At 46.3% G+C, this 12,574-nt stretch overlaps 1 protein-coding gene across 1 annotated transcript in view; it reads left to right on the top strand.

Moving 5' to 3' along the window:
* Window positions 1-12,574, top strand: part of LOC134539636 (lipase 3-like) — a 47,094-nt gene that overhangs the window by 33,681 nt on the left and 839 nt on the right. The window contains exons 6-8 of the mRNA XM_063381822.1: window positions 6,700-6,784; window positions 9,435-9,685; window positions 11,630-11,636. Coding sequence (XP_063237892.1) covers window positions 6,700-6,784; window positions 9,435-9,685; window positions 11,630-11,636 — 343 coding nt within the window. The remainder of the gene's footprint in view (window positions 1-6,699; window positions 6,785-9,434; window positions 9,686-11,629; window positions 11,637-12,574) is intronic.

Consider the following 12,574-nt stretch of genomic DNA (forward strand, 5'->3'; position numbering starts at 1 on the left):
GGGTACCGTCAGAGACCTCGCTGCCGAGATGAGGTGGGTACCGTCAGAGACCTCGCTGCCGAGATGAGGTGGGTACCGTCAGAGACCTCGCTGCCGAGATGAGGTGGGTACCGTCAGAGACCTTGCTGCCGAGATGAGGTGGGTACCTCAGAGACCTTGCTGCCGATATGAGGTGGGTACCGTCAGAGACCTCGCTGCCGAGATGAGGTGGGTACCGTCAGAGACCTCGCTGCCGAGATGAGGTGGGTACCGTCAGAGACCTCGCTGCCGAGATGAGGTGGGTACCGTCAGAGACCTTGCTGCCGAGATGAGGTGGGTACCGTCAGAGACCTTGCTGCCGAGATGAGGTGGGTACCGTCAGAGACCTCGCTGCCGAGATGAGGTGGGTACCGTCAGAGACCTTGCTGCCGAGATGAGGTGGGTACCGTCAGAGACCTTGCTGCCGAGATGAGGTGGGTACCGTCAGAGACCTTGCTGCCGAGATGAGGTGGGTACCGTCAGAGACCTTGCTGCCGAGATGAGGTGGGTACCGTCAGAGACCTCGCTGCCGAGATGAGGTGGGTACCGTCAGAGACCTCGCTGCCGAGATGAGGTGGGTACCGTCAGAGACCTTGCTGCCGAGATGAGGTGGGTACCGTCAGAGACCTTGCTGCCGAGATGAGGTGGGTACCTCAGAGACCTTGCTGCCGATATGAGGTTGGTACCGTCAGAGACCTCGCTGCCGAGATGAGGTGGGTACCGTCAGAGACCTCGCTGCCGAGATGAGGTGGGTACCGTCAGAGACCTTGCTGCCGAGATGAGGTGGGTACCGTCAGAGACCTCGCTGCCGAGATGAGGTGGGTACCGTCAGAGACCTCGCTGCCGAGATGAGGTGGGTACCGTCAGAGACCTTGCTGCCGAGATGAGGTGGGTACCGTCAGAGACCTCGCTGCCGATATGAGGTGGGTACCGTCAGAGACCTCGCTGCCGAGATTAGGTGGGTACCGTCAGAGACCTTGCTGCCGAGATGAGGCGGGTACCGTCAGAGACCTTGCTGCCGATATGAGGTGGGTACCGTCAGAGACCTCGCTGCCGAGATGAGGTGGGTACCGTCAGAGACCTCGCTGCCGAGATGAGGTGGGTACCGTCAGAGACCTCGCTGCCGATATGAGGTGGGTACCGTCAGAGACCTCGCTGCCGAGATGAGGTGGGTACCGTCAGAGACCTCGCTGCCGATATGAGGTGGGTACCGTCAGAGACCTTGCTGCCGAGATGAGGTGGGTACCGTCAGAGACCTTGCTGCCGAGATGAGGTGGGTACCGTCAGAGACCTCGCTGCCGATATGAGGTGGGTACCGTTAGAGACCTTGCTGCCGAGATGAGGTGGGTACCGTCAGAGACCTCGCTGCCGATATGAGGTGAGTACCGTCAGAGACCTCGCTGCCGAGATGAGGTGGGTACCGTCAGAGACCTCGCTGCCGAGATGAGGTGGGTACCGTCAGAGACCTCGCTGCCGAGATGAGGTGGGTACCGTCAGAGACCTCGCTGCCGAGATGAGGTGGGTACCGTCAGAGACCTCGCTGCCGAGATGAGGTGGGTACCGTCAGAGACCTTGCTGTCGAGATGAGGTGGGTACCGTCAGAGACCTTGCTGTCGAGATGAGGTGGGTACCGTCAGAGACCTTGCTGCCGAGATGAGGTGGGTACCGTCAGAGACCTTGCTGCCGAGATGAGGTGGGTACCGTCAGAGACCTTGCTGTCGAGATGAGGTGGGTACCGTCAGAGACCTTGCTGTCGAGATGAGGTGGGTACCGTCAGAGACCTTGCTGTCGAGATGAGGTGGGTACCGTCAGAGACCTTGCTGCCGAGATGAGGTGGGTACCGTCAGAGACCTCGCTGCCGATATGAGGTGGGTACCGTCAGAGACCTCGCTGCCGAGATGAGGTGGGTACCGTCAGAGACCTCGCTGCCGAGATGAGGTGGGTACCGTCAGAGACCTCGCTGCCGAGATGAGGTGGGTACCATCAGAGACCTCGCTGCCGAGATGAGGTGGGTACCGTCAGAGACCTCGCTGCCGAGATGAGGTGGGTACCGTCAGAGACCTCGCTGCCGAGATGAGGTGGGTACCGTCAGAGACCTTGCTGTCGAGATGAGGTGGGTACCGTCAGAGACCTTGCTGCCGATATGAGGTGGGTACCGTCGATACCTTGCTGTCGAGATGAGGTGGGTACTGTCAGAGACCTCGCTGCCGAGATGAGGTGGGTACCGTCAGAGACCTTGCTGCCGAGATGAGGTGGGTACCGTCGATACCTTGCTGTCGAGATGAGGTGGGTACATTCAGAGACCTTGCTGTCGAGATGAGGTGGGTACCGTCAGAGACCTCGCTGCCGAGATGAGGTGGGTACCGTCAGAGACCTCGCTGCCGAGATGAGGTGGGTACCGTCAGAGACCTTGCTGCCGAGATGAGGTGGGTACCGTCAGAGACCTTGCTGCCGAGATGAGGTGGGTACCGTCGATACCTTGCTGTCGAGATGAGGTGGGTACCGTCAGAGACCTCGCTGCCGATATGAGGTGGGTACCGTCAGAGACCTTGCTGCCGAGATGAGGTGGGTACCGTCGATACCTTGCTGTCGAGATGAGGTGGGTACCGTCAGAGACCTCGCTGCCGAGATGAGGTGGGTACCGTCAGAGACCTTGCTGCCGAGATGAGGTGGGTACCGTCAGAGACCTTGCTGCCGAGATGAGGTGGGTACCGTCGATACCTTGCTGTCGAGATGAGGTGGGTACCGTCAGAGACCTCGCTGCCGATATGAGGTGGGTACCGTCAGAGACCTTGCTGCCGAGATGAGGTGGGTACCGTCAGAGACCTCGCTGCCGAGATGAGGTGGGTACCGTCAGAGACCTCGCTGCCGAGATGAGGTGGGTACCGTCAGAGACCTTGCTGCCGAGATGAGGTGGGTACCGTCAGAGACCTCGCTGCCGAGATGAGGTGGGTACCGTCAGAGACCTTGCTGCCGATATGAGGTGGGTACCGTCAGAGACCTTGCTGCCGAGATGAGGTGGGTACCGTCAGAGACCTCGCTGCCGAGATGAGGTGGGTACCGTCAGAGACCTTGCTGCCGAGATGAGGTGGGTACCGTCAGAGACCTTGCTGCCGAGATGAGGTGGGTACCGTCAGAGACCTTGCTGCCGATATGAGGTGGGTACCGTCGATACCTTGCTGTCGAGATGAGGTGGGTACTGTCAGAGACCTTGCTGCCGAGATGAGGTGGGTACCGTCAGAGACCTTGCTGCCGAGATGAGGTGGGTACCGTCGATACCTTGCTGTCGAGATGAGGTGGGTACCGTCAGAGACCTTGCTGTCGAGATGAGGTGGGTACCGTCAGAGACCTCGCTGCCGAGATGAGGTGGGTACCGTCAGAGACCTTGCTGCCGAGATGAGGTGGGTACCGTCAGAGACCTTGCTGCCGAGATGAGGTGGGTACCGTCGATACCTTGCTGTCGAGATGAGGTGGGTACCGTCAGAGACCTTGCTGTCGAGATGAGGTGGGTACCGTCAGAGACCTCGCTGCCGATATGAGGTGGGTACCGTCAGAGACCTTGCTGCCGAGATGAGGTGGGTACCGTCAGAGACCTTGCTGCCGAGATGAGGTGGGTACCGTCGATACCTTGCTGTCGAGATGAGGTGGGTACCGTCAGAGACCTTGCTGTCGAGATGAGGTGGGTACCGTCAGAGACCTCGCTGCCGAGATGAGGTGGGTACCGTCAGAGACCTTGCTGCCGAGATGAGGTGGGTACCGTCAGAGACCTTGCTGCCGAGATGAGGTGGGTACCGTCGATACCTTGCTGTCGAGATGAGGTGGGTACCGTCAGAGACCTTGCTGTCGAGATGAGGTGGGTACCGTCAGAGACCTTGCTGCCGATATGAGGTGGGTACCGTCGATACCTTGCTGTCGAGATGAGGTGGGTACTGTCAGAGACCTTGCTGCCGAGATGAGGTGGGTACCGTCAGAGACCTTGCTGTCGAGATGAGGTGGGTACCGTCAGAGACCTTGCTGTCGAGATGAGGTGGGTACCGTCAGAGACCTTGCTGTCGAGATGAGGTGGGTACCGTCAGAGACCTTGCTGTCGAGATGAGGTGGGTACCGTCAGAGACCTTGCTGTCGAGATGAGGTGGGTACTGTCAGAGACCTTGCTGTCGAGATGAGGTGGGTACCGTCAGTGACCTTGCTGTCGAGATGAGGTGGGTACCGTCAGAGACCTTGCTGTCGAGATGAGGTGGGTACCGTCAGAGACCTTGCTGTCGAGATGAGGTGGGTACCGTCAGAGACCTTGCTGTCGAGATGAGGTGGGTACCGTCAGAGACCTCGCTGCCGAGATGAGGTGGGTACCGTCAGAGACCTTGCTGCCGAGATGAGGTGGGTACCGTCAGAGACCTTGCTGCCGAGATGAGGTGGGTACCGTCAGAGACCTTGCTGCCGAGATGAGGTGGGTACCGTCAGAGACCTCGCTGCCGAGATGAGGTGGGTACCGTCAGAGACCTTGCTGCCGAGATGAGGTGGGTACCGTCAGAGACCTTGCTGTCGAGATGAGGTGGGTACCGTCAGAGACCTCGCTGCCGAGATGAGGTGGGTACCGTCAGAGACCTTGCTGCCGAGATGAGGTGGGTACCGTCAGAGACCTTGCTGCCGAGATGAGGTGGGTACCGTCAGAGACCTTGCTGCTGAGATTAGAAAGACCTGGCCTTTTAGCTCCAACCCAAGTAACGGACTACACTGTTAAAATCTTTCACCCTAAATATTCGGAGAACGTTTGTTACAGGTTACATATTATCGAAGGATCTTCGTAAATTTACGGGGACCATGTTCAGTAGCTTTAAAAACGAATCTGCACCAATAACATTGTCATATTACAGAAAAATAAAAAAAAATAGTGAATACTCCTGCAAAGACACTCAAAATTCTTCCACGTGTTTTTTACTCTAAAACTAAAACTCGGTAGCCGAAATATGGTGTAATTTCTACGAAGATCCAGTCATCATACATAACGAACAACTCTTCGTTGAAATTCCGTAAATTTACTGTAACTTATGATGGCCAACTTCAGTCTTTTCGAGGATTAGGTATAATTTTCGGAACGTGTTCTACACAGAACATTATCTTTATAAATTTTTTTTTGGAACCAGTTTCATATAAATAGTCTGTAACACTACAATTCAAAACAATAAAAGTAATGCTTGTTTGTACAACACATTATGTTTTTTTTTATATAAATTAAACATGTTTTGAAATCAATACTGACAACTTTTTGCCACGTTTACAGAAACTGGCGCTCAATTTTAAATTTTGGATTCATTTTTACGTGCAATTTTTTTTTTAAGTTATTGAATATATAATCGAATATTTAACAATATTGGACGTTATTTTGTTTTATTATTCTTATTAATATTGGAAAGGTAATCAGGTAACGGTTTACAAATAACTTTTAACTGATGCAGGAACTGCGACAGCACGTAACATAAATGCTTGGACAAGAATCCGAACCCAGCCTTACTGCGAACATTTTATTTTGTAGGGATAGAGTCGCTTTCATTTATTGTACAAAATTACAAATATCTGTAATTTTACATGATTATTTCTGTTCCATTTACAAAAAAAAATGTAGTAACTCGAAAGGAAGAATCGTAAAAAGTTCCATCATGAAGTAAGTATTGTAAAACTAAGATTTTAAGAAACATTAGCAGAAATAAGAATTAAAACTCATTATAAATAAACCATCTTCTGCCTCCCATATATAAAAATGTAAAATAAAGGCTTCAATTATTAACGTAGGAAATATTATTGCACACACGCACCCGCTGTCTTACCTCCATGGATTTATGATGAATAACGATGGATAAATGGAATTGTATCGATCGAACTATCCATAAAACCTAACTTCAGAGCAAACAGGTTCCACAGAGGGAAAATGTTAATTTTTAAAGTAAGCTGGAATCTCTCATTTCGGTCACTTTCATGTATCAGCCAAAAGGAATGGTGGGTTACCATGTGGCCCAATTAGCATAACTACAAGCAGGCTATAAAGCCAACCAAATTTAAATTTAAGATTATAATAAAGTCCTTCCCTTAGGCATGAGGTAAAAGTCCAGTGGACTAGGTACTCCATATCCAACTGCACGAGTCTCGTACTATTTTGGAAAACGGTATTTCGTACATGCAGAAATGACCATCGCCATTTTATGCAGTATTTTGGACATAAGCCATTGCAGTTTTGCACTGTTTGTAACGGAAAACTTCCTAAAATCAAAAAAATATATTTGAAAATGACAAATTTCACAGAAAACAAAACTGAATCAGCTGAAGTCGGACAAACGGAACCAACTATGAAACTAAACAAGTCATTGTGGATAACACCACGACGACAGCACGGACAAAAAAAAACTTTTTTTCAACGTACAAATATATCATACAGCACAAGAATTTCGTTGAAGTAACTCGAAGAAGGGAATTTTTTCCAATGACAAACAGTGCAAAACTGCAACGGTAGTACGTCCAAAATACTGCATCGAATCGAAATTCCCCCGTTGCACGAATCGCTTAAAAGAAACAACCATCGCCGTGTTGTAGTGCGAAGTTGCAGTGTGTCGCCAGGATCTCTTTGTGAAGGTGAAGTGTCCGTGTGGTTGGCGAGGAGGGGATAGTAGTTCCAGTTGTTTTCTCCAGACGGCGCTGCCGAGCTACCTCAGTCACGTGCTGGCCGGAGGCTCCAAGAAGACCATCCTCCACTTCGCCCAAGCGGCCGCCACAGGTAGGTCGCCACTCGCTGTCCGTCTGCGCGGATGTGGGATCGTCCATTAATCACGTGAGGCTCGAAAGGGGGGGGGGGAGGGGGTCGGGAAAAAATCACGAAATATCATAAGGGGGGGGGGGGTGTAGAGAGATATCACGTGTATTTTTTTTCCCCGCCCGATTTCTACTAAACCGAAAAGCGATGCGTGACCTTGACTCGCCGTAGCCAGGCAACAATATCCCCGCCCGCCGCAACATGAACCACCCGGCTCGGCTTGCCAGTCGCCAGTAAAGACTGTGAATTTGGCGCCGAATACATGCGTAAATCACATATAAGCCTTTCCTTTATTATTTTTATGCCAGCGAGAATAAACCTGCAACCTAAATATGTGTGTCTGGACATTTTTATCACTGTGCTTAATGTTCCAGAATTAAATTAGATCATACCTATATTTAAAGATAATATTCCGAAATTTTTAAAAATATTTTGCACCAAAAAATACACGTGATTTATTGGGGGGGGGGGGGGGGGTTGTCTGAAACCTCACCACAAATCACTAGGGGGGAGGAAGGGTTAAAAATTTGCTAAAAAAACATCACGTGATTAATAGACGACCCCTGTAGTTCTCGAAAATTAATGACATTCACCAGGATCCTGCTGCACATACTGTTTCTCGAACTTTTTCCCTCTTGATGCCACAATAATTTAGTTCTTTCATTTCGCTTACATTTATTTCTAGCGCATGTTTGGTTAACCGTCTCCGGGAATTTTAGGTTGTGCTGAGCTGAGTACCACCATCAATGTTTGCAGATTTTTAAAAATACACATGTTTGAAGGATAAATTTTTAAAATTTTAAATTTAACATTAATTCATAAAAATCACTGTGCGTAAAATGTTTTATATATTTCACATATATATTTAGTAAACAAACTTGAGGAATACAAGAATTGAGACCAAGCGAGAGCAGTCGGTTCACTTCGCTCAGGGGAGATTCGCTGTGCTTCGCTGAAAAGCAACTCAAACTCTTTGAGGAGGGCTCGCTTTCACGAACTGCTTTTGTCAAAGATTTCAATATCCTCAAGAGGTATCGATTTTTCGATTCGTGCTTGAAGAGCGAGTAAAAGCAATCCACACACCAAAGAACGCCGGTGGATCTTTTAGTTTTAAAGGCAAAACAATAAAAAAAACGTGATTTCGTCTAACTATAAGTGCCTATATATTTATTTAACTATTAATTACTCTAACATAAATCAATAAGACATGGATTACACGAACAGGTTCAAAAGGTGACTTACTTTATGTATGCATATTGACGAATATATTAAAATTAGAACATTTTAATGTATATGGGCCGACCCTAATATTATACTATTACTCTTAGGTTTAATTTGGCATAGATAATCAAAAAACAATCAAAAGGTTAAAATAAACAATCCCAGAGTCAGCGGCACAATCCCGCGAGATCACGCGCGACAGAAGTGAAACTTTTTGATTTTTATATAATTAGGAATAGGAAACATAATTCTCTTAGGCTGAGGTCTCAGATAAAAAATTGGTTGTCTGTAAAGTCGGTTTACGGACGATAATTTTACGAGATAACGTCATAAGAAAACATTGATGAAAAATTGCATACTTTTTTTAATTTTGACAATATTATTTACAGTTTTTTGCAAATTTAATTTAAAATATTTGTTTAAATATGATCACGAACAATCAGTTAAAAAAAAAAGCCCGCATTAACCTGTTTGATATTATAGAAGATTGTCTCGCACGGTGTTTGGCCCGGTTCTTGCACGCTCGGCTCAGGCGGAACGTGACAATGAGTCATTCTTTTTTTCGTGCGTGCAGCCGGCGTTCGTCGATTTATAAGACGTTATCACGTCAAAAAAGAAAAAAAAAAAACGATAACACCGAAATCTCTTGTAATTAAAAACGGAATCGTCCCTGAAAAACAAGACGGTAAGATGTAGTCTGTTGTTGAAGGGGAAGCCTACAATTCACGCCGAGTATTCGACATGTCCGAACATTACCGAATACTTGACTTCGGGTGTCTTCGGAATTCTTTCGTTTAGGTGAAAAAAACGTCTGTTTTAAATGCCGGACATAAACAAATAAAGGTAGGAAGTTTCATAACAATAATACAAATGAAGCCATTAAAACCAAGACTAATATTTGAGTAAATATACGAACATTCTTATCTTTTACATTCGTCTTGCAATGTCATCAAATTAAAATGCGATGTAATTAACTTAAGATTTATTTGTTGTTTTGGATATTGTTGCGAAAGTAATAAGTAAAAAAAAAATTCGTGAGAATCTACTGTTCATCCTTTGTCCCGGTTTGTTAGGTCAGTTACATTATAAATACTTTAAAACTAAACAACCATTAAAAATAATTCATATTATTTTTAATGTCCGCTTAGTTTTGAAAGTATTTATAATGTAACTGACCTGACCTAATCGACCGTTTTAATTAATTAGGCATTCACGAACACACGGCAAAATTTAAAAAAAATAAATGCGTTTTTTTTTTCTTTCACCCAAACAAAAGAATTCCGAAGTCACCCGAAGTCAAGTATTCGGTAATGTTCGGGCATGTCGAATACTCGGCGTGAATCGTAGGCTTCCCGTCGTTGAAGGAGGGCGGGGTTGGGACGGTTGTCGGCAGGTCGCTTCCAGATGTTCGACCACGGGCCGGCGGGCAACCGGCGGAAGTACGGCTCGGAGCAGCCTCCAGAGTACCCGCTCCAGCAGGTGACCACCCCCTGCTCGCTGCACTACGGCGCCGGCGACCTGCTCATCGCCCCAGCGGTGAGCCCAGTAACGCAGCCGTCTGGCTGGTCACAGAGAGCGTTCATCTATACTAATATTATAATAAAGCTGAAGAGTTTGTTTGTTTGTTTGAACGCGCTAATCTCAGGAACCACTGGTCCGATTTGAAAAAAAAAACATTCTTTCAGTGTCGGATAGTACATTTATCGAGGAAGGCTACAGGCTATATTATATTATCACTAACATTATGGATCCTTACTAAAAAGTCCAATGTAGAATCAAATGCGTTGGAGGGGGTTAGATACAACATGCAGTACACGTACGAGGTGTGTGTTGACGATGCCGCAGGCGCTAGAAGTTTATTTCCTATTGCCTGTTAACATTGTTGCCACGCACTAGATGCCTTATCATTCTTAATTTTCCCATACAAGTAAAAAAAAAACACCCGTGTGATAATAACAACGAAGCAATCAGTACCCTCATATAGAATACGTAGAGATAGTGTGAGGTATATATGTAGGTATAAAGAGATAAATACAGATAGAGAGATACAGATATATAGGACTATAGATGTAGATAGAGATAATTATATATTTAGAGACATGGATAGATTATTTGTATATGTTTAACTACTTCAAACATATTACAAAACAAAACTGAATGAGGCATTGCAATGCATGCTGAGCATTAGCTAGATAATGGAATCTTTTCAATATTAGGAATCCCTTATTTTTCAGTTTTTTTTCCTTCTATATTGCTTTATAGAGTCTATATTACATACAGACCAGGTAAATAACTATAAACTGGCATAACAACGTCTGTCGGGATCTGAAAGTGATATAAATTATTTTGCACACTTGACATTCAAATTAAGAAGACAATTACTAACTACATCTGATCTCTAAACAGTTCCCCTTCACCCTGTGTTCAGCCCGGGCAACGCTGGGTACTGCAGCTAGTCTCTTATAGCTAGAGACTGGAAAAATTCGCGGTTACATATCGCGACGGGCTAGAATCCAAACGTGCTTAACCTTTTGCTGCTTCAGTGAGTGGACCACAGGTTGTCTGAAGGACTCTTGAGCCGATTAATAATCCTCAAAGAAAGAAGTATCGAATCAAAAGTATTCTAGTTAATACGTGTCACGAGTTAGTAGCCAGTGAGCAGATGTTATTTGCCCGAGTGCATAGAGGATCTTGGAGTCTCTCCTGTAGGTCATTGAATTCGCGAATTTTTCCGGTCTCTACTTATAGCCCAATCATCATTGGAATGTTTGTGACGGAAATCAGTGTACGAAATAAATAATAAATAGTAGTAAAAACATTAATTATTATTTAATATTATATTTTATTATATTAGAGTTTTTTTGACGGTAACGTCTTACCACCTGGGCGCTTCTATAATTTATGTAGGAGATGAAATTACCAGGTATAATATAGTCCATAATGTAAAAAACGAAAAAATAAAAGGAAAACCCCCTTTCAGCGATCTGAAATTGTATCGAGCATTATGGTGAAACAAGCCTTGCATTTGTTATTTTATTAATACTCTACTCTGCGTGACTGACTGTTATTAATTAAGATATCCGCATGCTTGTAAACGGCAGACGGATCGAAAGAAGTTACTGCACAGAAAATAAACTTTTCTGTTCTTTTAAATAAATATTCCTTTGGGAAATAGTTTGTAATATTACAAGGAAGATATTCAGATTAGCTCAGCGGGTGATACTATGAAGTTTGGTAGCTATCGGATCAACATTTTTTTTTTTTTTTTTTGGCAATTTTGTGTCATATTTCTAATACAAATTAAGATATTTTATTTTAAGATTTTTGAACATTCGCAATTAAAATCGATAGTAGGGTCGCTAGTATGAAATACGTTTTTGGAGCTAAATACTGAGTGATTATTACTTACGAAAATTGGCGCATAGTTTTAAACTTTAATTGATGATTCATTTAAGCAAAAAAAAATTTAAACCATGGAAAAAAAATAGAATATTCAATGATTGGACTTTATTTTGCTGTATCATGCTTTTTATGTGCGCGGCTAGTCCTGCAAAGCAAATCAGAGGATGGTTTGCAGACGGGTTTTAGCCGTTCTGTGCCGGGGGACGACGCAAGGAATCCTAACCAAGTGTCACTACGAGCGCCGCGTTGTTACGATTCAACTACAAGATGATCTCAATTCTTGACTATTCTAAGACAGGGTGATAGGAGGCTCAAGACTAAGAACGAAAGACAATTCAGTATAGAGACTTGATTTACTCTCACGTACCATTACAGTGTTAGCTGTCACCAGGGGCGCAACAACAGGGGGGGGGGGGAGCAAGGGTATTTTGCCCCCCCCCCCTCTGAAAACTTGAAGTGGGGGCAAACGGGGGCAAATAAAGTGCTGTGTAATCAATTTTTAGATAATAAAAGTGCTTAAATAGCACCATTTTCCACCTTGAAATACAAATTTTCCCGGGGGAGGACCCCACCCCCACCACCCACCCCCCGCTTCAATAGGGGGGATCGTTGATTCTTTATAAAAAGGTATATTGCCCCCCGCCTTTGGAAATTTAGTTGTTGCGCCCCTATGGTTGTCACCTAATTCCGACAGTGATCGGGCAGCCTCGCTACCACACCTCGGCAGGTTCCTTACCCACGCTGTGCTGGGTCGCGCTCGCGGCAGGTTCTCGACGACGGACTGCGGCGGCCGAGGACCACGGCGCTCCGTGGTTCCGATGTCGCGACTCCAGCCGTCCAGTCGCCGCTGACCAGAAGAAAGAAGCCCCTTCTCGCAGGGGCGTAGCCAGGGGGGGAAGGGTTAGGGGCTCAACCCCCTCCCCCTTAGCACTAAATCTTTAATTAATTTCTTATTCATCACTCAAACAAATTTCATATTAAAATTAATAAAAATTTTACCATTAAAATAATTTAAATTTAAGTAGCGAAATATGCTAAAATAGCACTATTTTACACCTTAAAATCCAAATTTTTCCCGGGGGAGGACCCCCGGACCCCCCGCTTTAATACGGGGGGGGGGGGCATGCTTCT

This window comes from Bacillus rossius, chromosome 15, assembly GCF_032445375.1.
Source record: "Bacillus rossius redtenbacheri isolate Brsri chromosome 15, Brsri_v3, whole genome shotgun sequence".
NCBI lineage: Eukaryota > Metazoa > Arthropoda > Insecta > Phasmatodea > Bacillidae > Bacillus > Bacillus rossius.